We start from the raw sequence: 25250 nt of genomic DNA, 5'->3' as shown, positions 1-25250 counted from the left end.
TTTCTTTTATAAAATACCAATTACATGAATAACGAAAATGAAAGTACGCGAGCGTGCTGCGTGCTCTCATAAAGCACGTGCCCTCAACCAATCAGAACGCGAGATTTAGAACAGTTATTTTATGAAATAAATTAGCGATTGCCAGGATATTAAATGAAGATCTGGGACCCTGCCACTTGTCCTATGCAATTTTTCATTTTATCTTCTTTTCATCATCTATATTCATTCTGTAATTTTCAAATCAAAAGGTAAAATAAAATTAAAAAAAAAATCTTGAGTAGGTACGATTTTGAGGTCACCCATCCAGGTGCTAGCCCTCCTTAGACGGGCTTGACTAAGAACATAATGAAAACTTAAGTTTTTTTCCACTGGGCCACGGTTCAATGAAATTTGCACAACAATAGCGGTGAAAACAATGCACCGGATAGACTAGACTTTTTAACATTATATTTTCAACCGATTCCGTGCGTGGCAGAGATGCAAGGGATTAGCCGATATGGTCTGGGGGCCGGCTGGTCTCTCCCCTGATGCTTCGGCTAGAACATTTTCTTGCGTAATTCGTACACCCAAGGGCAGAAGGATTTAATCGCCGTCAGGTCCAAAGTCCATACGCCGCCTCAGCTCTGCGGATGTCTCGGGGGTATGGCACAGTGGAATCGATTTTTTTAAATATTTGGCTTCGGTCCAAATCCACCCTAAATTACCTTTTTTTATGAATTGTCCTTGTAGATGGTTATCATTGTATATACATTTTGTAAGTAGTTATATAGTTATACAGTCAATGTCATTAACGTTGTCCACCAAAAAAATACATTTACACATTTAGACTAAAAGAAATATCACGTGTTTCCTTGAAGGTTCTGAGATAAAACGAATGCTGAAATACCATTCTCCATCTTAAACTCCCCACTCAATGAAAGGGGCATTCTGGATTTTCGATTCACGAGTTGAATTTTACATTTAAAGTTCAGGCTGACTCGCACGAGGCAAAGAATACATAATGAAACACGTGATATATTTTTTAGTCTAAATGTGTAAATGTCTTTTTTCGGTGGACGACGTTAATGACATTGACTGTACATTGTATATCAACTCGCATCTCGCGCATTTTAATCAACTCGCATGTGCCCTAGAAGCTTCCGTAAAAATCTGCTTTCGATCAAATGTGTGTTCATGAAATCCACTCATGCGATACGGCTTCCAAGTAAATTTATTCGAGCATCTGCATTACATTTCTGTACTTGCGTAAAATTGATTCAACATTGTGATCAAAACTGAAAACTAGCAATTATAATTTCGTTTACCTTTCATTAAAAAACACATTACTGTATATTAATATTATTAACAGGGACCATGGAGCATAGTTTTGATTGGGGTGCTAATCTGGGAGCTTGGCGGAAAGCCTCCCCACCCCCTGAAGATGTTAAAATTGGGGCTAAAGAAGTCGCCCTTTTAATGTAACAAATATAATTTGAAAACTTTTTCTAGTTATTGGATTTATCTAAACAAAGAATGAATGCTTTAATCATTATTTCATTTTGAGAAGTGTTTAAAGGATAAAAACCCAACAGAACCAGCAATTAAAGCCATTCCCATCAGGAATCCGGGAACTGTTGGTAGACATCTCTGGAGGAATGTCAATTGACATGGAGTAATAGCCTCATCTGGTGGTGGCGGTTCATCTTGATGGATCTCATCCTCTGGAATTCTTCCCATCTGATGAAGTACCTCTCTTGCTGCTCTTTCGCCTGCTTGGACTGCACCATCCATATACCCTGTATGCAAAGGAAAAATGTTTTAAAAAAAGGAACTAGATAAAATAGGAACGGCAAATGAAAAATAGAAGAAACATGGAACAAGTGGAAAAGGTAAACTAAGAAAAAAGAGAAAAAACTTTTCTATGAGTTTCCTGGTTTTCCAACCTCCACAAAACCTATAACATTAAGCTAAATCAAGAGAGCATTTGTGTAAATTCCTTTTAGAAAACCAAATGAGCGATTGGCTTTTCCTGTTATTTCTGTGATGTGATTGCTGCAATTTAGTTTATTATTTAACTCAATACCCAAATACTCGTGATGTTGTGCTGGTCTTAAAGTGCTACTGTGACAAAAATCGCTCAAACTTGCATTCAGCTGAAACTTCCTAAGAATACTCTCTAAAGATTCAATAATCACTGTATGAAGTGTTTTCTCGATATTCAGGATGAAAGTATGATATTTTTACGATTATTTTTTGGAGTCTGTGACGTCATAGACTCAACATTGAACATCGCTCCATAGTTTCTTTGTATATAAATAAATCCTTAATTTATTTTATTTTTATGAAGCCAAAAGGGTGGCTAATGTGCTTATTTCACATTACTTGTGGCTATAATTTATATTTTGGGGTGTTTGGGTATTTCTTTCTCCCTAGCTTTGCTACTGATATTTTGGTCATAAACTACAAAGAAATGTATGGAGCGATGTTCCATGTTGAGTCTATGACGTCACAGACTTGTCAGCAAAAAGACCAAGGTCTGACTTCATGTGCTTTCCGATGTCATTGACGTATATCAGAAATATCAGCGGGCCAAGAAGGGTGCCCAGCTGAGGATCCGAACTGGCTATAAAAAAACACCAGTTTCCAAATCACATTTCTGATTTCATGCTGCAGCATGCAGATAGCATCAGACTTTTTTATATGCCTTAATCTTACATACAAACTACATACCTGACCAAAAAGTAGCTGTTTCAGTGCCAGCAAAATACAATCTTCCCACTGGACATCGCAGTGCTTTACCATACTTTGTCAATACACCAGGAGGTATGACACTTACATAGCAGCCACCAGAATATTGCTCACCAAGCCAGTTCTTATCAACATAGTGAAAAGGGTTTAGAGCCTCCTTGCAGCCATACACTTTAGAATATTGCTCACTAACAGCTTTTTCTCTCTCTTCCTGTGTTTTGTTACACCAGTGACGAGCTTGATCCCCACTTATGAAACTGAAAATTCAGAGGTTATATGTAAGGTTATAATTATAGCATCTGAGAGGAAAAAAAATTTTCAGTGGCTTTAAAATTGCTAAATGAATCATGAACAATGCAAGATTTGATTACAGCTAGTTGAACATAATTACCCCATAAGAGCTGGGTGTGACCCATCTGGCTTGGTATCATCAATAACAGATTGTACAGGACCAGATTCTGAGTCAGCAATTGCCAGTCCATTCAGTCCTTTTTCTCTCCAGAATGCCTTATCATAGAATGTAAGGGTTTTGATCACAGATCCCATGGGTATTCTTTGGATCAGCTGATTCTTCAGTGCAGGAAGTGGAGGCTCAAAGGAAATATGGTTTAAAAGAGCTTGAGGCATGGCACTTATTACATACTTGGCTTTATAGTTCTTGCCATTTTCACATGATACAACAACATGATCACCATTTTGTTTAAGCCTGATTACAGGACTACTAAGGATAACCTGTAAAAATAAATAAAATTATTCATATTGCAGTCACTTGTTTTCTCCAACTGCTGCCTCTCATATTTTTCTTGCTGGGAAAATATGTACCACAAAGCACTCTCAACCCCCCCCCCCCCCCCCCCCCCCCCCCCCTATTCATTAACATCCCTGTCTTTCACTCCAACTGTTAATTTCAGAAATAGGTAATAAATAATAATAATAATAATAATAATAATAATAAAAATAAAGTAATAAAAATGTGTAAATGACTGGGCAAATAACATATACTCTGGCATATACTGGTAATATGTCAATAGAAGAGTCACCAATGGACCAATTATATTGGGCTATTGCATTTATGTATTTTCTGCACCCCCCCCCCCCTCCCCCGTGTTGAGGACCTAAGTTTTTATGAGCCCCCTAAGAAAATCCTGGATATGAAGATCCCTGTGGATTGAATTTCCTGCTGTCTCATATTAAAGTTACCCTTGAAGAATACATAAGAAATCAGTGTCCTCAACCCAGCACAGCACAAAAAGATCCCTCAGGGGCGGGGTCAAAACAATGGTCCAAAATAGGGACCTGATTATATGAATTAAGGTGGTGGGTACCGGTACATACCCCCTCCCCCCTCGGAGACCTGTTTAAATGCTCGATACTAGGGGTCTGTAGTGGGAATTTCTATGCACAAATATGTTTTTAGCATACATGAAGACAGACAGTCTATTCATTTGAACTGTGATTTGGCTTTTAGTTTTGGAGATATTTGGAGATAAAATCTAAGATTTCACTTCCAGAGGTGGTGGGTAACAGGTAACACCACCCCTCCCCCCTAAATCGGGTACCGTGAGATGACAATTATTTTGCCCTCATCCCTAACCCCTGAAGATTTCCAGCACAAAAACACCCCCCGACATCTGAAGATTTCCAAGGTCCTTAACGAGGGGGGTCGGTAACACGACACTTACCCTTACTTTAATTTCGCTAACACGAAACTTACCCGTTCTCCTAACTTATCTTTGATCTTGTTGCTTATCTGCTGTGATCCTCCAATAAACTTTCTTTCTTGGCCACCATTATCAGCACTTACGCTCCTCAAAATACCATCGCAACATTTGAGGTACCAAAGAAAATAAAGTAGGGAGCATTCCCAAGGTTCAGTTGCAAATCCATCCTGGTAGATCTGAACCATACGTTTCTTGCAATAGGTTGTCCAGCACATCTTGTTGAAGAATTCCTCGCAAGTCATACGATCCCACTCGAGTGCATTTGGAGCTTGCCATGGGCGGTCAAGCTCAATGCTATCACACATCCTATCCACAGTGCGTATAAGATTGTAATAGTCCAATATTGCGATGGGATTCCAAGTAGACAGACCATCGCCATATTGTTTCCTTCTACCGTTAAAGTATTCAGAGGATTTGCCTTTTAAGTATACACGGTAAGTCTTCACGCCAAGATCTCTTGCAACACGTTGAATGCGATTTTGAGTTGGACCGACATATGAGCCCCCTAAGTCGGTATATTTAACTGATGGATTCTCTATGGTATGCGTTCTTCCACCCACACGGTCACGAGCTTCCAGAACAAGTAATTTGTCGATTCCCTGTTCAAACAAGAGTTTTGCAGCGCAAAGACCGCTTATTCCACCACCTATTACGATCACCTCCGTGGATTGCACATCCATCTTGCTACGAACACCAGACTGCCACGACTATTAAACCGCCGAGTTATGACCCCAGTAATGCGCCTTGATCGACGAGTCTGCTGATCTTCTTATTTGGCTATGTCACGAAAAATTCTGCGTTATTCTTCGATTGCACGTTACGTCATCGAGGCCATGTTGGTGCCATTTAACAAAAGATTTCCTCATTAGCATCCATTGTTAACGGTAATAACGGCACTACAATGGCCGCCATGTTTTTGTCTTTTGACTCTCTTGGGAATGGTTGCAACCCATCAATAATGAAGTAAGAACTTGAGTCGTGCGTCAGTCTCTTTCTACCCTGGGTTCCAGAGGGTCTTTCGCGGATTTTACTGAGAGTGGCTAAGTAAAACCGCGAAAACGGTCAACCCTTTGCGATAAGCAGTGGGCTCATGGCAGGTATTGCGTGACATTTAAAATATTGACTCCCTGTTCTTAAAAATATCATATCCCAAAATTTGTGAATTTGAAATTTTTTGAGGACATTAGAGTAAATACGAACGAAGTTATCGAGGATCAAATTTATGTACTTTTACAATGATCATATCGATAACTTCGTCCGTATAAGGGTCGGATCCAGGGGTGGCATGGGCCAACGAGTGACCCCCCTCCTTTTGCACAAATTATTTTTACTGCGATGACCCTCCCCTCTAGCTCAAGCTCCACTCCTCCCCCTCAATAAAAAATGCACATTCCCTAATACACTGGAAATATTTTATCTGGACAAGCTTTCACTCAGGGCAAGATTTTCTGTAACCATCACCCCTTTTCAAAAATCCTGGATCCTCCGCTGCGTACATAAAATTAGGTTCAGTCAGCATGCAAGTACTCTTACAATAAACAGAACTTTATTAATTATAGATGGCCCTTTTTTCTCAACAAGAGAGGGGGATGGGGTGAGATTTCTGGTATTGTGTACCAAGCAAATCCAGACATCGCCAATGAAAAAATGAAGGGTCCTTTAAATGACACCACAACCTGCCACAGCCAGAACTGAACATACATTTTTTATTCTAAACATTAAGGTGGTACTCGAGGCTAACGTGACCCCCTAGGATTCTAAAAACATTTTGAGCAAAGTATTGAAGCATTAATTGAAGGGGCTCATGTTGCATTCATTTTTGACCAGCTCTACTGATGATCTATTTAGGAGACAAGTGTTCAAATGACCGATGTAAATGTGCAAGCATTGTGTAGTTTCAGAAATTATCCATACCCTCCTATGGAGGAATTTGGAATTTCTTAGGGGTGGGGGGGTAGAGAAAGAACAAAATTGCAGAGTTTGCATGGAAAAAATTTCCAGGGGTATGGGGGTTCTTAAAAAATTCCTACGTGCGAGGGGTTATGAATAATTTCTGAAACTGAACATTTTTCAGAAAATTATCCAATTCTTGGGACACAACCTTTCTTAATTACTTTTTCTATCTTACCCTGCATAATTTATCTCTTTTTCTTCATCTGACTGGTAGAGTCCACCTTCTTCCTTCCTTAGAGGAATTAAGACTAACTGATGTAAGGCTAATTATACTATGCAAGTGAAGTGCAGACCAAAATCAGCAGCTTATTTTCACCTATATGAATTATACCTGTTCTTTACATGCAAATCACCCTTTTGCCATTTCAAGCCTCATAGGAATAAAGCTTCTAGAAATACACCGTTTCTGTAGATAAAGTAACTGAATATTGATATTTATTTTCACATTACAAACGAGGGTGTATGACTCTACAATACATCACTGTGAATCCTAGAATATTTTAGCCATAATAATTGTCAGGGTGTATTAAAATTAATGCGTAGGATGTTTTTACTGCTTCCCCACACTTCAGTGACATGGAATCAAGGGTAGCAAAGGAGTAGTACACTTGCCTCTCACTCTGGGGTGGAGTTTGATTCCAGTGGACTAGTGTACTTATTGGCGTTTCATGTGAGTAAAGTTTGCTAGGTCTCTCCCTTAATCAGGTTTTTCTTTGGGTTTCCCGGTTTTCCTCCCTCCACAAAACCTAACAATCTAAACTTCAATTAGTTGTGTATGTTGAGTGACTGCCCCGACTTTTATCAGCCCAAAGTTTGTAGTTTACCTTCGAGTTTCTCACTTACTAGGCTTCACATTCTATTTTCTGATGATTTATAGTTTTACGAGAATCAAGTCAAAATGGGATAATATGTATTCCTTGATCCATCTCTGATCTGTTATATTGTTAATAATATATTAATGATATATTACAAGGTTCGTGCTACATCTCCACGTAAAATTCCAGTCAAGGTCCAAAATTACGATTTTTAAGGATCAATTTTGTTTGGAAATTTCTTCTTTAAGCAATTTATAGGCACCACTAACATGTTATTTTAATGAATTTCATTAACTTTGACTTTAGAAAGTTTTGAAGCTGGCTCAATGATATCAAATGTTAATAACAACCTTGCCATTCTTGGAGCAAAGTTACATTTGAAGTAACAAATGATTGTCAGCAAAAATTAGATTACAGCTAATCATAAAAAAAGGAAATGTAGCAATTTCAAGGAGTATTTCAGGAGTTATCCAGCAACTTTGCTATTTTCAAGGGGTTTTCAAGTGCAACTAAAAATGGATTTTGAATTCCAGGGCTTTTCAAGGATTTCAAGGAGTAGCACAAACCCTGTATTATCAATCTAGAAAAAAGTAATTTCACAAATTAATGATATATTTAAGTATTCAGTTAAAACAATCACTTGAACATGCATGTCAACTAGTGTGTAACCAGTGACAGATGATATTGGCAACACAATAAAAAAATCTGTTAACAGTTAGCTATAGCTGCAATAATTAATGACAAGGTATTTATGGTTCTGCCTCAGACAAACCTCTAAATTTGCTGAATTTGTTCACACATTTTTGTTAATCACTTTGGCTTTGGAAAATTAAAAATTCTACAATTACATGGTATAGATGGTTCTGCTTCAGAGAATAGCCAACCAAAAAAACATTTGTATTATTATGGGAACTATGAGGATGATAAAGTAATTTTCTTGTATTTTCACGAGACAGGAAACAGTTTGAACAAGACTTAGCTTGTGTACACTCATGTAATTTCAAACATAAAATCTGTTATGACAAATAACACCATTAATAATTAGTAATCCTTGAAAATCGGCACTAATGCCCAAATTCAGTTCAGAAGTAAATTACTTTTAGTTGAAGAAACATTAGTTTATGTTTATAAAACCAACCTACAAAACAACACGTGATATAAATTATAATCTGCTTCCTGCAATCAGAGTTTTAAATTCTGAGGTAATTTCTAGCTAAAGTTTTGAGTTTGTTGGAAATACTGTAGCAATGGTAACTATAAGGAACTCAGAGCCAGAACCATGCATCATACTAAAATTCTATATTATCACAGATCACTATTGCAACTTTTTTGCAAGTACCAATTATGGCATGCAAACCTATTTCCTATCTAATAACATTAACAAACCAATGTGTTTTTTAAACCAAAATGTTAGAATGTTTTTGGGCTATTGTGGAGGATAAGCTGGGCCTGGTCCACTGGTATAACTTGGAGGTGGGTAACCTTGGGGAGGTGCGTAACCTTGGGGAGGTGCGTAACCTTGGGGATGGCCACCCTGCTTGTTATAGGCTTGGTATTGAGGAGCAGCAGGGTACATTCCTGGGGCTGGATATCCATATCCAGGAGCAGGAGCAGGGTATGGCTGAACAGGCTGTCCAGCTGTAGTAGTGGTGTGAGATGTGGCGACAGTGGTGGCAGCAAGTACAGGGGCTGGACGTGATGCTACAACTATGCCATGTCTTGGTCTGTAGCGGTAGCGATAATACCACCAAATGATAAAGATGACCAGGAAAAATGATGACAGCAAAAACCTGTTGCATGAGCAACAAAAAATGCATATTTTGAGCAATCTCCACAAACTGTCCTTGTGTACTATAGCATGCTCTTACTTACCACAAGTACCATCTGGCATAGACCCGGGTGCAACAGGATCTGGTCTCACAGCAGTACTGGTTGCTAGAGCATCTGCAAAATTTTCAATAAAGAACAACAAAACACTAATTAATCAGCTTTCACTTAGCAAACATGAAGTACAAAAGATAAATAAACAACAAAAACAAATAAACAACAAGGGCGGATCCAGGGGGCAAAGGGGGGCTGAAGTGAAGCCCCCCCCTTCAGCATAAGAAAACGATGCTTTTTTATATTGTTTTCCATTGTGTTGACGGAAGAAACTCAATTAGCCTCCACTAAACTCAATTAGCCCCCCCCCTCCTAAAATTTTGGCTGGATCCGCCCTTGAACAAAGAATATATGATATACGACTAAAAAATATTAAATAGACCCTTTTTTACTGGATGATACAGCAGCCATCTTGAACGTGCATACAAAATTTATAAAGCATAGAGTACTGGCGGGATTACGTTGTCAAATAATTAGAAGTCTTGGTGTTTCATATATGGTTCCCACTACCAGCAAATTCAATTGCTTTTAAGATGTGCTTGGCTCAGTGCCGTATCAGTAAAAAGATCTATATTGAGAACAGTCTACTAAATGATGCTCTTCAGTTTCTGAATGCCAGAGATCTCCTTAAGGGTCAGAAAATGGAGAATGTAATATGGTAACTGAGCACAATGATCTGGCTCAAACTACTATGCATTTCAAAACTTAATGAAAACCCTGCCAAGACTCTCCAGCTAATTTATGATCTTCTCCTATTATCTAAAAAGTTAATGAAAACCATGCATGTACGATATATATGCAATATGAGACATGAGACCACTCTTTTGATATTCACAGTTGCTTAAAAATAACTCCGTTGTTTATGGATGTAGAAAATGTTTAAAACCTTAACCCTTTGACTCCTACAACACCCACTAACCCAGTCACGTGGGTTAGTATAGCCTAAAAGGAAAATACTGCTTTCAGTCTTTAGTTAATAAGGCATATACAAGAATATATTGTTAAATACTACACGGCAATAGAGCTGGTAACTACCTTTGGCCATAAATACTTTTCACTAAATTTTGAATCCTTTTACTAATCAAGTTTAACAGTTCCACTTCACTGGTTTGGATATTTGATATAAGACAATATTTGAAGAATATAATCAATGATGGAGAGATCGAGAACTTTAGAACGGTAAGCAAAAAATAAATAACCATTTAAACATATTTCTACATGTAAATGAATTTATGTTGCTTATTTGGCCATGTACAGGGTTCTCAAAATAAATATATTTAATTCGTCAATCATAACGAGTCTTTGTCAGGTCAAAGGTTATTGTGTAATTTAAGAGTATATCAGTATATCAGTAATTTATGCAAAGTTTTTTCTCCATCTACAAAACCGCATCTGTAGTGTTCTGAAGTCCTGGAAAAAAATACACCTAAAATGTTCCAAAGTACCCCCTCCTCCCAAATAGTGGTACATTACAAAGATTAGGTGTCAAATAAGCTCCAGCATACCTGTACATTGGGCAACTCAACGCATGCACCTTAATGAAATATCAGCATCACAGCAATCTCCATGAGCAAAATATTTGAAGAAATGGCAAAATAGGTCCTACTGTAGCCTTTTATTTATTTACAAGCTCACAGAAAATCATACCAAAATTTCTCAAATGTACTGAGTTTGATCTACAAACTTTTGATGCTAAGATCCCTTGCATACTCTCAGTTCTTTGAGGAAATGCTGATTTAAGCCGTTGCAGCTTAGAGCTTCATGATGTCCTCCAGTACTCAATGGATGGACAAAATGACTCTCAAAATTTCCAGTTTTCAAAATACCTCCATATCAATAAGGCACTGCTGCTTCCTAGAAGAGCCTTTCTTCACTGGAATATTAAACTAGCTATTAAACTAAGCATCATTTGCATAAAACACTGACAATTTCAATCCAAACTCCTTGTAGACCATTAGGAGAAGAAAAACACTAACGATTTTTTTAAATTGCCCAGGGGTCAAAGGATTAAAGAATCACCTCCCTCTTATAAAATTAAATAACCCTGACTTTTTTTGTTATCTACTCAATGATCATGGTTTTTTATAACCCCTGTTTACAACCCCACTGGCCCCTGAACTGCTACCAAAAATGGTTTCTATAACTGCTAGATGATGACACATTTCATTTAATCCTTACAGATTTTGATAATCTTTATGTACTAAGAATCCTGTAATTAAAGGATGTAAATGTAAAATTTAAAGCTTCATTGGAAAGATATTTCCATCAAACAAACACAGTGCTGCAAAGGCTTGTCATTATTCTCTACTAAGTTCACATCCCCATAATACTTTGCATCTTTGGGGGGTAACCAGAGGGTAAAAACCCACTTATTTTGCTGAAGGCCCGTCAGACAATACCTTGTTTGGTATCCAAAAACAAAATGAAGAAGTAAAAAACTGAAAAAGATAGAAGCTTGAAGACGTTTAAGGTACATTTTAAAATTTTTTTCCTAAGTCAATACATTTTCTGTAAGACCAAAACTCTTGATGTTCTGTACACGCAAAAATAACTTGGAATAAACTGATAATCAGTATTGTACAGATAAAAGCAGGTATAGTATAAATTCAATTAAGAAACCTTTCAATTTGGGACAGTTTTTTGATTGGTTACCCCCCAAAGACGCAAGTCATTATGGGGATGTGAAAGTAGAGAATACCATTAAACAAATTTTGCCATTATGCTAACCTGTATTGTCCTGTTTTATACCGATTGTAGAAGCTGTCATAGTATGTGTAGCTACAGTATGTGTAAGCCTTCACCTGAAACAAAGATAAAATGAAATGTTACAAAAAAAGCTGGCCCACCCCAGATTTTATTGCTACGAGCTAATAGAAACGAACTCTTTGTCACAAGTTAAATATGCGTGAGTGATAAACTGTTGCCAATCAAATAAATTATTAGAGATGAAATGGCAAAAACATGGGAATGATCTATCTAAATTACTGTGTGGTACTCCTTTCCCACCATAACCTGGTGTAACATTTGATTTGTGCTGCACTTACATGTTGTAGACATTGGTAAAACATTGAGTAACTTGTACAATGTATTCTATGTATTTTGCTTTTAAAAACCTTCAAATTTTATCAATCCCTGAAATAGCCTACTGTATATTAAAGCTGAAGGTATTTATCTAAGTTAGGGCAAGAGTTAAACCAGCTCTAGCTTGGATTAGAAATTAGTTAGCATTAAATAAAGAAAACTGCCAATCGGTTGGCATTGGACTTTTGTGCAGGAGCTTAAGGTTGTGGCTTCACCTCCGGCTGGACCAACACTCATAAGGAGGAGCAAGGTGCTGCTTTTGTAATGACATCTACAAACGGTTAGACTTTTAGTAGCTAAGATGACCACTTTAAATGGTCCCTTCTCTCCACACTTCAGAGGGAATTAAAATAGAACTACTGAGGATGTAAAGAAACCCTGGCAGTGACCATCCTCAGTATCTACCTTACACTCCACCTCATACTAACCATCTAGTTTCATGATCATAAATTACATACTGTATTATAAGACAATCTGACATTCACTTTTCAACATAAAGTGCATTAAATTATATCTATATAAAATGGCACAATATAAATCATAAGTTGTTATCATAATCATTAGCATGTTGGGTTTTTGGTACAGTATGGAGAAAAACTATAGAACCAGAGAAAAAACATTAAATCAAAGGAAAAATGTCCAACAAACACTGTCATGGCCTTCAAACTTTTGGATGTAGCATTGCTATGGCAACATACCATAAATAATCAGTACATAAGAAAATCAATTATTGTCTCATGATGTTTGGTGTGACTGGCATATCCGTTATCAGTGTACAATCATAAAATTCCATTACCCATTGTTTCAAGATTTTTAAAAGCCTATGGAACAACTAAAATATTGGAAATTTAAAATGCTTTTTCATTGAATAACTTTAGTACTGGAATGTTTAATATGAGCTGATTTGAATTCATATGACGTAATCTCTTAAGGTTTTTATTGCTGCGAGGCGAGCAGCAACACTAATATTGCACTTGTGGTCTTCCTGTGTTACAGATGCTAGCTAAAATCTCAATTTGAGAAATTTTGTGTCGTTTGTGAAGATGATTTTCGAAGCTTTCAGTACTTTTGACCTGGGGTCATTAAATCATGCATTAGAACACGTGTGTTTCTTGAGCTGTGGCTTGTCAAGTTTAATTCTGATTTGTTTGTTCACCCATCTAGGTATGGTCATAACTCAATTCATTTATTGCTAGGAGTACTCATCAATTTAGTGACCTTTCAAAGGAAATTAGACAATGTTCTTTTATGAGCTTTTCAGCGCTGCCTGTTCTGCAATGGCAGACTGAAACGATCAACGAAATCCTAATGCAAGGAGACTTGTTGTACTTGAATGCTCTTGAAAGCAGTCTTATTCCAGAGGAAGAAACGCTGTCCCTGAATTATCTGCCTGACAGAATATGTTTGGCTAAGACGATCACAGGTTAATTATCATAGATTCTGTTTAGAAATGTATCAGTCATAACTGTAATTCCACTCAAAACAAATTGCTGTATTCATGACATATTGTTGTGTTATACATAAACATGTACAATAATTTATATATAGAGACAGATATGTATTTTATATAGAGTTAGAGACCCAGATATATATATATAGGGGGGGGGGGGTACTCCACAAGAGATTGGGTAGGGGTGTTCCGCTGGGATTCTGAAAGGTGTACCCTGTTTATGACAAAAAAACCCTCAAATTTGTAGACCCTGTTTATGACAAAAGATAATTATAATTAATTGCACTGAGTTCCTGTTTCAGCTTGTCAGCTTGCGTATTGTTTTTTTTACGACCATAATAACCAGTTTGGGTCAATAAGAAAGTAGAAAATCCTGAATATGACAGGAAATTCAGGAAACACTTGGAACTTGAGTGAAATTGCATTCCCTGTTTATGACAAGAAGCTCGAAAAACAATACCCTGTTCAGTGGATCATCCCCGTATAGTCCATATATGGGAGTTTCCCCTTCCCCCGGGAAAGACTCCTACGATACAACGAATAGGAAACTGCAATAAAATTACAGCTTTTACAGTAATAATATGTAACAACAATCATTCATGAATTATAGCTAAACGTGACTACGGATAGTCTCCCCCACAGCCACTTTCAGTGTTGTCACCCAACGCTTTCTCCCCTGAGTAAGCGCCCAGGAGAAAGATATCCGTGGCAACACTGAAAGCGATGGTAATATTCATTTCACAGGTAGAAACTATTACTTGTAGCATTTCACTTTCTATATATTAGAAACGACTAGACGTTTTATTTTCATTTTTTGCTAGTTGCTAGCTATAAGCTTTATATGAAACCTCGGCAATAAGACCAATGAGGTTGAATTCCATATAATTTGGTCAGCCAAATTCAAATAGCCAAAAAGAAGAAGTTCTGTTCAAGTTCAAGAAGAGAATAACATATGGAAAACATATGCCAGCTTCATGACCTCAAAACAACGACTTCTTGTCGAAACATTTCAAGTATATTTCAACTTCATTCTTGAAAACTGCATTTTTCTTGCAAGAAATATACTTTTAATAGATATTTTAAGTATAATTTTGCTATTCATTCACCAGGAAGAGGAAAAATATTGTATGCTTTGAGGTCATGAAGCCAGAAAAACCATACTAAACACTTCGTAGGTCTTCACATCCTATTGCAAAAAATACCATATTTTTTCTCTTTTTGGCGAGTTAATAGCACAAATCTACTTTAGACATCTACTAAGAATATATTTCTTGCGAGAAAAGGGGATTTTTATAGTTATTTAGTGCGCTAACTTACCTTTTATCACCCAAAAAACTACCCGAATCCGCCACCTTTTTTTACATTCTCGCATAGCAAATCCTGTAAAATGCCAGCCACAATGGCCGATTTGATCACGTGACCTTTTAGTGCAAGTTGTCTATTCAAGACCTCGGGCCTGCGGCCCTCTGTCTTGAATTCTAATGCAAAACTCGTCCTAGCGCGCGTTTGAACCTTTATATAAGTGATATTATAACCATTCAACAAAAGTGCGCAATAGTCCCCATTTCTTGGACTAAAGAATAAAAGACCAAGCAAACGTTTATAAATCCACTCTATATAGCTTACTTAACGGGTAAATATGGCTTCCTATCGAGCAAATGTTCGACTTCTTCATTATTATTTTTCTACATCAAAATATATTAAAGCCCTGGTATTGAACTACTATAATCATGAAGCTGTACTCTATGGTCAATGTTTTTCGAATACTAGTAAAGTCATCATTCATTTGAAAGTTTCATTATTAGTGTTACTTATACACGGGTTGTGTTCTTCACTAAAACCTAACACTGCGTCATGACGATATGCAAACATATTACGCATGCCGAAGGAAGGTAAGCTTAACTTTAGAAAACAGATATAGCGATCGAAAAAGACGACTAACCTGAAGGAATAGCTGAGCAACAGCCAGCAAAAACACGGCACACTTCATTTTTCGATCTGTTCTCTTGAAAATAGTGCAAGTAACAAAGAATTTTTCCTCGAAAACAGCTGAGTGACTTCTTCTTCTCGCCTTCCCTCCTCCTTCCTTAGACTTTCGTTCCAAACTCGGAAACTCGAATATCTTCCGATAAAATAATGCCACCTCTTCACGGAGATTTGACGAAGTTTGACGAAGATTGAAAGTAGGTTTGGAAAAGAACAATAACACTGTTCGTAAATTATATGACTCAAGATTAGATGGAAATAAGTCCTTAGAAGATATTTTTGTCAAAATGTTTTTTAAAAAAATAATAAATAATTTATTTACCTCGAAATCATGAAGTAATCCCGAAAAACGAAGCATGAAGGTCGAAGTGAATTCTGGGTATTTGTTCTTGATTGAGTCAAGATGGCGGCTACTCGTTTTCCTGCTTCTGCTCAAATGCAGAAAATGGCGAATATGCCACAACAAAGTGGAATATTTCCACGCCCTCAGTTTTCACAAACACCTTATGGAATGCAGGTAACTTTTCTTATGGTTTTATAGGCTTATTTATCATAACTGTATTGAAAATTTGGTTCAAATGCTTCGATTATCTAACGACTAAATAACAATTAATTTCTTTACCAGCACGAGGGCTTTACAAAAATAAATCTCTGTGTTTCAGCAATGATCTGACAAAAGAAACCTAAAATTCGTGATTGTTTTGATTATTTTGTTTGATTTTCAAATCTAATTCATTTACAACCAAAGGCAATTTATTATTTTTTGACAAATAAGTAACTTGTTTTTATCGTCTTTAGGTTTGTTCCGTTCTTCAAATTTTCTTATTTATTTAATAAGGAAATTTAGAATTTATTTTATTTAAAGAGGTGCTTATTTTCCAAGGAAATAATAGTTATGTTTTGCTTATTAGTCAAACTGGGTTGAGTTGGAATTACAGTGCAAGTTGGGGATGTTTTTTTGGGGGGACATACAGTACACCTGTACAGTATTTACAAGATGAGGGTTTATTCCTGGGGGGTACTCTTGCCCGTTTAGGGTAGGGATATGCCGCTAAGCCCTCTGAACCCTGACCCTGTTCTAGAGTAAAATCGTTGAAATTCATACCCTGTTCCAGAGTAAAATCGCTGAAAACCATAACCTTTTCCGGTAGTGTGAAAATAGATACCCTGTTTCAGAGAGGAGAGAGCATGATTTCATACGACCTGTCCCAGAGTGAGCGCAATTTGATATACCCTGTTCCAGAGTAGAATTGCTGAAAACCATACCCTGTTTGGCAGCACGTACCCATATAGCGAATATAGGTGAGTACACCCCCCCCCCCCCTGGGGGGTTTATTTCATCCCCTGAAACAGCCCCAAAATATACAGCAATGCCAACTGGACCCAGTTTTATCCTCTAACTTAGAATGGCTAATAACTAATAATTCATTTGATATCTTCAGCTGTAGTGCAGCGTATGTCATTGAGAAGGGTACATTGTTCTCCACACTTTTATTAGAATGAAATAATCATATACAGCGCTAAAAATTCATTAATCAGACGTTTTGAGGCTACTGTCTCTTCATCAGTATGAATCAGTGTAAACGTTGGGTCTTTTTATAACTTTGGGTTTATTTCTTGCTATATACACAGTATCTTCAAATTTCATTGATACCCCTTGGCTTTTTAATAATGCATAATATATCTAAGGTTAGACAAGTGACTTTGTTATTAATTTTATTGCCAGCAGCATTCCTCTAGTACTCCCATACGCATGCAGAGCCCAGCAGGATCACACTCTTATGGACCTAATGTACCAAGGGCGGCATTAGCTCCTGGTGCTGCAGCCGTTATAGAACAGGCAAGAAGAAGACAAGATTTAAAGTCAAGAAGAAGGTATGATTTATAAACTGTTTCTATCCATTCATAATGCTATAAAAATTGCATGAGGTGAGATGTGCATGTAAGGCTCGAAAATAATTTTCCTTTTTTTTTTTAGGAAAAAGAAAATAGCAGATAAGGTCTTACCACAAAGGGTAGGTTCAGTTTAAAATGATAAGAAAGAGTGTTTCATTCAAATACTTTGAAGTAAATTGAAAAAAATTGCCAAAGCTGGATGTTTAACAATAACCAACTCCCATGTAGTTGCCTACAGATGTGTGGGGATTTAGGCAAGATAGAAGGGAGGGTTCTCATACATATCTTCTTTTTAAAACATTTTAAAAACAGAAATTTGGGTTCCGTTTCCAGTATTTATTCAAATCCCTTTGCAATCATAGGTAAGAGATCTTGTCCCAGAATCTCAAGCATATATGGATCTTTTGGCATTTGAACACAAGCTAGATGCCACCATAATGCGCAAGAGAATGGATATTCAAGAAGCACTGAAAAGACCAATCAAGGTAACCATTCAGTTTGAATAACAAGTTTTTCTGTATTTGTGACTAGCCATACACCGAATCGAAATATGGCGACCAATTTGAATAACTATTGTTCTGTACTGACTAGCGACTGACTAGCCTCCTATACATGTGAAAATGCTTTTATGTTTCCACGTGAACACGAGGCTAGTCAGTCGCTTGCCAGCGCAGAACAATAGTTATTCAAATTGGTTGACAAGTATTTGACAGGTATTTCCATCAGCTTTACACCCTGATATTCTTGCTGCTAAAATACACCATTCTCACTATTGCTTCAGGACAAGTGCATAAAAACAAGGTCACCCGATAATAAAAGATATGAAAGCACGTGAAGTGCAGTTATAGAGGAAAAGCATAGAAATTGACCTATTTTTTTTACCTGAATTCATGCTATCCACCTTTATTTTGAATGAGCAGCCTCCCTTAGTCTTACAAGGTGACTGGGTGACCTCGTTTTTGTGCACTTGTCAGCAAAATTATTATGAGAATGGTGTATTGAAAATTTGATAATCAGGGTTAATAGATATACATGTAGACAGAAGCTGTGTCGTCACTGATTTTTTCTTGATTTTATTCGGTTGTTCAGGTTGGGAAACTGCAACTCTCACCAGTCAAGTGTTAGCTATGTAAATTACATGGCTATCATAATAAAATCTTATTTGGGATTTAAGTAAATGTTTTTATTCATTGAATGTTGGTAACTCATTGAGTGCCACACTTCTAAGAGTAGTCCCTTGTTCCACTGTGGCAGTTATGATTTCTGCAGTGGGCATTCTTAAAGTTGACAAACAAACCACTAGGTCAACTACAGTGGAATAGAATTTAGATAAGATCAAGGAAAAATCAGTAACGCAACCGTTGGTTCTATATAAATATAATAATTTTTGCTGCTTTTCAGTTAGTAATTTAATTGTTGTGTTTTGATTTGATAGTCCAAGAAAAAGCTTAGGGTTTACCTTACCACAAATTTTCACACCCCAAAGCAGGATGCAGAGGTATGGTAGTGTTATGTCATGATGATCATATTCACAATATACAATACTTTTATAATATTATAGTACAATATATGTAAATAGACCAAGTTCTCAGTAATCATATCAAGTTTTTGTAGTCCTTTGAAATTTATGTGCTCCACTGTATGACCTATAACTAAAACTTCCTTATGTGATTCATCATTTGCTCAATGCAATGGGTGGCATTCGCGGCTAACGTGTCGTCTTTCACCGCTGCGAGTCCAACAGGTCGGGTCGCTGGTTTGAGGCCTGCGGTCGCCACAAGTAAATTGAGTTTGTTTGATGTGTTGTTCTCTCCTATGCTATTTATGAGGGTTTTTCAGGTTCTTTGGTTTCCTCCCTACGTAAAAATCAACATGTGAGTTGAGCGTTGTGTGTGCATATAGAATATTAAATGTAGTGGTAGTGCGTGTGAGCGAAAAGTGTCCACAATTAGTGCAAAAGCGCTAGAACGACTTGACACTTATAAAAGTGATTTATTTTAATATGCTGTATGATTGTCTACCAGGATGAAGAGTCATTACTTCCTTCTTGGCAATTAAAAAGCGCTAGAATGACTTGACACTTAAATAAAAGTGATTTATTTTGATATACTGTATGATTGTCTACTAGGATGAAGAGTCATTACTTCCTTCTTGGGAATTAAGAGTTGAAGGAAGACTCATTGAAGATGTGAGTTGTAATATGTCTAAAATTTATTCTCTAAAAACTTTATTCGTAAATGATATTATATCATAATTTTTGTATTCAGTCCACTGTGTGAGCTTGGGTACTGTTATGTACAGAAATATCTAAACTGACAAGTTATTCAGCTGACAGTCTGTCGGTCGACCTGTCCTTTCATGAATTCATCCTTCCAAATTATCTGTCCACTAATCTACAGTATCCACCCACCAATCTGCCCCTCTGTCCATGCCACCCCAACCCTCCATCTAACCATCCCTCAGTCCATCTGTCAGTTCATTTATCTATCTACATGTTTCTTCCCACCTCCTATCCATTTATTTATTTATTTAATATCTATCCATTCATTCATTACTATTCACTTATTCTATTTATTTTTAGGCCACCAATAAGGCAGATGTACAAAGGAAACGTAAATTTTCAACATTCTTTAAGAGCCTTGTCATTGAGCTAGACCGAGAACTATATGGTCCTGACAATCATCTAGTAGAGGTAAGAACAAATAACCAGTGGATACATTTTCTTAAACTTAATAATTCATTATTTTGTAGATAAATTCCTCGTGCAATGATACTTGGTGTTCATTGAATCATCTAGCATCTTCTAGCAGCTAGTTTGTTACATAAAGCTAATTAATTTTGCATTTTTTCCACTACTGAATGCAATTTTTATCATTTTGACCAAGTTATCTTATTTTTCAGTGGCACAGAACGTCATCTACACAAGAAACAGATGGTTTCCAGGTAAGGTTTTTGGAGGGTGGGCTGCAGAATCACGACAAAAGACTCTTTTCTATCATAAAGGTTATTGAAGAATCTACAAAATTAGAAATTTATTGAAGCTAATTATATTGAAAAAATGATGTTGCGTTTGCTGTTTTGATTTTTGTTTTGTATTGTTTATTATTATTGTTTATTGTAAATGTTTATAACATGTACTTGCTGTATTTTTCAGGTCAAAAGACCAGGAGAGGAGAATGTTAAATGTACCATAATGTTTCTGTTGGATTACCAGGTAAGAGCATCAACAAATAAAGGTTAGATCAGGTACAAATGTATAGAATGTTTTTTAAACAATTTACTTATAAAACACTGTGACAGTATAAAACGTAAAATCATACTACAAATATTAAAATATACAAGATACACGTATGTGAATGCGACCTTTCAGCGTGTGCTACAGCATCATTAAAAGCAAAAACAAAAACAAAAATACAACACTCTGGTTAATATTATCTAACCTTTATTAATAAAACATTGCAAAAGCATAAAATTTAACAACATTCTAAAACATATAAAAAATTTACAATATATATTAATGCAACATTTCAACGTGTGCTACAGCGCCATCATCAAGCATAAAAACAATTATGACACTCTGGTTACATTTTTTCTTCATTTCCAGCCTCCTCAGTTCAAGTTAGACCCAAGGCTAGCTCGTTTACTTGGTATCCATACACAAACAAGGCCAGTCATTGTCAATGCTATTTGGCAGTACATTAAGGTACAGTAGGAACTATTTTGTATATTGTCCATTAAAGGACCCCCATTCATACACCCAAACCAAACCCAGTCCTATCATACTTCCATTCTACTCACTTGATGTACATGTACCCTTAATAATCCAACCAATCCCATTTATATTGTATGAGTGGTACTGTAGTATATCAGAAAAAAATTGAAAAGATTATTATTGCTCTGACAGAGTCATAACCTCCAAGATGCACATGAAAGGGAGTACATCAACAACGACCTCTACTTCGAGCAGGTTGGTCTGCAGCTTCCTGTGTATATTTTCAATTTCTTGCTTTCCATTATTCATATTTCTGTTTATTTTATCATTAATATATCTGTGTTTGTTTATCAGATTTTTGACTGTGAGAGAATGAAATTCAGTGAAATACCACAGAGACTGAATCAACTTCTCATGCCTCCAGATCCTATCGTTATTAATCATATCATCAAGTATGTTGATTTTGGAAAATTTACTGTAGATTTTGAGTAACTGTTACAGTCAAAGGTGCTGGCAAATGAAGATGTGTTATCCTAACAGGTCATCATTAAAAACAATGCAACATTCAGTCTGTAATAATTATAAAAAAGATGTCTGTTTTTATGAGGATAGCATTTCATAGCCAGTGGCAGTAACAAGTAACAAACCTGTGGCTCTTGTTGCATGGTCAAATTGGAATTTAGAAGCTGGTTTTTGTGGAGGGATTAAACTGTAGAACCTGGAGAAAAAATCTTGAAGCACAGGAGAGAAACTAGACACTGTATTCTTATACGACAATCGGGAATCTGGGAATCAAACCTATTTTGCATTGGTTAGGATTGAGCGCTCTCATTTCTATGCTACCTATGCACAATGCAATCAGTGATATTGAGCTTTTCTCAAACTGTGTAATCATGTGAATAACAAAACCTTTTTTTTCTATAATATATTAATCCGTTCAATTTTGTTGGTTGCAGCAAGGATATTCCTGAGAATAAACGGGTGACATGTTATGACATTGATGTAGAAGTGGTAAGTCAATGATATACTGGTAGTTCTTTTTACAAATTAGGTAAAAATATAGTATGTAATATGATTAACATTAATTATTATTATCAATTTATGTTACTGATGCCAAACTTTGCTTATGTCTTTGAATGAATCAAGGTTTACAAATTTAATGTTATAATTTAAAAATTTTGATTTTTTAATTTATGTTATTTTTATTTACTTTTTGCTTAAAAGCAGACTGCTTAGTTTCTGCTTAATTTATACCTGTCCAGTGATTTTTTCCTTCTTCTTTTCCCTTTCCTTCTATTCATTTCCCTTCTCTATTTTTTCTTCCTATATCTCCTCTATCTTTTCTTCCTTTTTCCCTTCTTTTCTGTCATAGTTCTCTCTCAAGAGACTTGTATTACTAGTATTAACAAATATACCCATCAATTGATATTCCAGGATGACACATTGAAGGCCCAAATGCAGTCATTCCTCTTGTCTACTGCTAGTCAGAATGAGATAGCTACGTATGATAACAAGGTTGGTAACTATGAAATAGTATTCTATTTTCATTGACCTCACTGTACTCTTACCTGAGCAATGGGAGTAGACCTAGTGGAGCTCTCCAAAGAACCACAACAGTGCAAGGGAGGGAAGGGCAGGAAAATAAGTAAATAGAATAGTATTCTATTTTCATTGACCTCACTGTACTCTTATTTGAGCAATGGGAGTAGACCTAGTCAGTGGTGGATCTAGGGGTGAGTTTCGGGGGTTGCAACCCCCCCCCCCCCCCTATGAAAGCCATGGTGATTTATTATTATTTTTCATGACAACACCAACAGTATCGCGAGTTTTATTAAAACATGGGTGCCAATCACATTTCGCTCGCTTTTTTTTCTATACACTGTGTGTGGGACCTGACACAACCATGCTCGCCTGCAGCAAATAATCATTATCATAAGACCTACTTCCGTTTGGGAACGCTGTGCTACTTTCCCGCCAAACAAGTACCTCAATCAATGCTACAGTCCCCTCTTTGAAAAAATCTTTTGTATCTATTTGCCTATTGCATGTTGATTGACATCCTTTTATTTCACAGGTTAAATGCCTTCACTCCAAAATATCAATAATGTTGGCATATTTACAAACTTTGCATAAAATTTAAAACTGTGAAACTAATGAAAACTATGAACTGTTCCACAGATATACGAGACAGTTGAGACAATCAATAATCTGAAGATCAACCGTGAGTTTTTCCTGGGCTTTGCTCGTGATACCCAGGGTTTCATCAACAAATGGATTCAGTCTCAGTGTCAAGATCTTAAGGTTATGACAGATGTGGTGGGTAATCCTGAAGAAGAGAGGAGAGCAGACTTCTACTACTTACCCTGGTCACAAGAAGCTGTCTGTCGCTACTTCTATAGCAAGGTAATTTTGATACTTTGTCATACAGCCATCTCTTCTCACTTTTAATTTTTAATTTTAATTTAAACATTTGAAAATTAGATACACATTTCAAAAACTTTTGCTGTTATTAAAAGGAAATGAAATTATTTAACTTGTTACATTGAAAGTAAGAATTGTATATATGATTGAACTCTTCCATCCCACTCTTGAATATCAGATGGATAAAAAATTCTCAAAAGAAAAAAACAAATAGAAAAGTATCTTCAAAATTGTGTATTCAAGGGTTTCATAATGGTGTTGGCTGATCTGGTACGCATCTTCGTCCAAAGCAATAATGAGAAAATTATAAACGGAGGAAAGTGAATCTTCTAGTAGGCAAGCGTTCAGTTTCCCTGTCTTGCAAATATGTATTGTGTTCTCTTGGGCACTTTCACACACATACGGATACTTTGAAGACATTTTGAACTCCTGTTTTTCGCATTCACAGATAATGACATTCCATAATTCCCAATCGTATCTAGTTCGTTTTTAGTGTGGACAGGTGAAAACGCCAATGTGGACGCGGAACTTTCGATGCGTTCCGGGGCGAGACGAAAACTGAGCGTTAATAATCATACTACTGAAGAATGTTTATTCAACTCGAGCCAAAGCTCATTCTCTTGATTCTTACTCTTTTCTTTGCTGCTAATTGCATATAAATTGTATTACCAAGTAGTTTGAAAGAGAATGACATTACACCCAAGCTCAAAGGGTTTATTATTAAGAAATATATGCTGTAAAAGTAAACACTTTTCTTTGCGTTTTTCACAGGTTCAACAAAAACGCGCAGAGTTAGAGCAAGCCCTTGGCATGAGGGGTACTTGAACAGCATCACTTTCTCTGTAACCCACCAGTGACCACTAAACTTGCTTGAGTCATCTGTCTTTAGCCTGCCTGCAGCCAGAACAAACCCCAGAAATAACCTGTTTCTTATCCTCAAAAGACGCTCTCTTATTTACTGTTTTACCTTTTATTCGAGTACAAAACTGAATAAATCTTAAACAAATACGAAACAAATTCTGTATTGTTACTCTAGTTCAGTTATAATTTTAGCTTCGATATCAGCACGTCTAGCCTCATTTCTCCTCGAGATGAAAAAATAGTAAAAAGACAGCTTGTTCTATTAAATAACACCTACCTAGGCCAATGGCTCTTTTTTCATGATATTATCATTCAGCCCTGTTAACATTAGCGATTTTTGCCGCGATGTTTTTGCGATTTTGTCCATAATAAATAATAGTAAAGATTTTACTTGTAAAGGTTTTTTTCAGGATACTAAGATTTTCCTAGACGAATGTCTCTTTTGAAGGATGAGACAATAGATTTCATATTCCCGAAAATTGCCACAAAAATCGCCGCAAAAAAGTCTTATTTGTTGATACCGACCTCAGGGCGCTGCTAACTCACAATGTGGAATTTAACGCGTTGGGTTTAGCGGACGGAGGAAATCCCGGAGAAAAACCCTCTAATCAAGGGAGAGACCTTACAAACGATTGTTATACCAAAAGCAGTGAAGAGAATATACTACCTCCACTCTTTAGCCTCTTTCAAGATATGATAGTATAGCGTATACTTGCGTTTGTAACGACTTCAAAACCCGAATCAAT

At 36.5% G+C, this 25250-nt stretch overlaps 3 protein-coding genes across 5 annotated transcripts; 1 reads left to right on the top strand and 2 right to left on the bottom strand.

The window, feature by feature from the left end:
- Positions 1–1192: 1192 nt before the first annotated feature.
- LOC116296481 (amine oxidase [flavin-containing] B-like) lies at positions 1193–6677 on the bottom strand. 2 transcript variants are annotated; one of them, XM_031704506.2, is made up of 4 exons: positions 4442–6677; positions 3119–3459; positions 2710–2984; positions 1193–1775 (listed from the first exon to the last, which is right to left on the bottom strand). In XM_031704506.2, the coding sequence occupies exons 1-4, from the start codon at positions 5126–5128 to the stop codon at positions 1534–1536; spliced, it is 1545 nt and encodes a 514-aa protein (XP_031560366.2). In that variant the 5' UTR covers positions 5129–6677; the 3' UTR covers positions 1193–1533. The 2 variants fall into 2 exon arrangements, with proteins under 2 accessions (XP_031560366.2, XP_031560371.2); XM_031704511.2 differs by having other exon boundaries at positions 3371–3459.
- Positions 6678–6814: 137 nt separating this feature from the next.
- LOC116296607 (uncharacterized) lies at positions 6815–15884 on the bottom strand. The gene is made up of 4 exons (XM_031704653.2): positions 15571–15884; positions 11825–11898; positions 9089–9160; positions 6815–9006 (listed from the first exon to the last, which is right to left on the bottom strand). The coding sequence occupies exons 1-4, from the start codon at positions 15616–15618 to the stop codon at positions 8643–8645; spliced, it is 558 nt and encodes a 185-aa protein (XP_031560513.1). The 5' UTR covers positions 15619–15884; the 3' UTR covers positions 6815–8642.
- Positions 15885–15996: 112 nt separating this feature from the next.
- LOC116296505 (SWI/SNF-related matrix-associated actin-dependent regulator of chromatin subfamily D member 1) lies at positions 15997–24660 on the top strand. 2 transcript variants are annotated; one of them, XM_031704541.2, is made up of 16 exons: positions 15997–16131; positions 17344–17489; positions 17593–17629; positions 17873–17995; positions 18946–19008; positions 19639–19698; positions 20092–20202; positions 20412–20453; positions 20665–20724; positions 21115–21213; positions 21415–21477; positions 21577–21674; positions 22179–22233; positions 22657–22737; positions 23401–23625; positions 24415–24660. In XM_031704541.2, the coding sequence occupies exons 1-16, from the start codon at positions 16018–16020 to the stop codon at positions 24466–24468; spliced, it is 1431 nt and encodes a 476-aa protein (XP_031560401.2). In that variant the 5' UTR covers positions 15997–16017; the 3' UTR covers positions 24469–24660. The 2 variants fall into 2 exon arrangements, with proteins under 2 accessions (XP_031560401.2, XP_031560393.2); XM_031704533.2 differs by having other exon boundaries at positions 17341–17489.
- The last annotated feature ends 590 nt before the right edge of the window (positions 24661–25250 follow it).

The sequence above is a fragment of the Actinia tenebrosa genome, unplaced genomic scaffold (genome assembly GCF_029948245.1).
Source record: "Actinia tenebrosa isolate PJP-AT-01 unplaced genomic scaffold, QUT_ActTen_1.0 PGA_scaffold4__44_contigs__length_22323623, whole genome shotgun sequence".
Lineage (NCBI taxonomy): Eukaryota > Metazoa > Cnidaria > Anthozoa > Actiniaria > Actiniidae > Actinia > Actinia tenebrosa.
Note: the sequence above shows the minus strand (reverse complement) of the source record. Positions and strands in the feature narration are given on the sequence as shown.

Bases quoted from the DNA above. Each gene is read 5' to 3' on its own strand.
- LOC116296481 (XM_031704506.2), bottom strand. From the start codon at position 5,128: ATGGATGTGCAATCCACGGAGGTGATCGTAATAGGTGGTGGAATAAGC. The intron at 3,460-4,441 runs GTAAGTTTCGTG...TTATTTTTACAG, and splicing joins AAGATAAGTTAGGAGAACGG to GTTATCCTTAGTAGTCCTGT. The intron at 2,985-3,118 runs GTAATTATGTTC...CTGAATTTTCAG, and splicing joins TCACACCCAGCTCTTATGGG to TTTCATAAGTGGGGATCAAG.
- LOC116296607 (XM_031704653.2), bottom strand. From the start codon at position 15,618: ATGAAGTGTGCCGTGTTTTTGCTGGCTGTTGCTCAGCTATTCCTTCAG. The intron at 9,161-11,824 runs GTTAGCATAATG...AAAATTTTGCAG, and splicing joins TATAAAACAGGACAATACAG to ATGCTCTAGCAACCAGTACT. The intron at 9,007-9,088 runs GTAAGTAAGAGC...CTCATGCAACAG, and splicing joins TATGCCAGATGGTACTTGTG to GTTTTTGCTGTCATCATTTT.
- LOC116296505 (XM_031704533.2), top strand. From the start codon at position 16,018: ATGGCGGCTACTCGTTTTCCTGCTTCTGCTCAAATGCAGAAAATGGCG. The intron at 19,699-20,091 runs GTGAGTTGTAAT...ATTTATTTTTAG, and splicing joins AAGGAAGACTCATTGAAGAT to GCCACCAATAAGGCAGATGT. The intron at 20,203-20,411 runs GTAAGAACAAAT...CTTATTTTTCAG, and splicing joins CTGACAATCATCTAGTAGAG to TGGCACAGAACGTCATCTAC.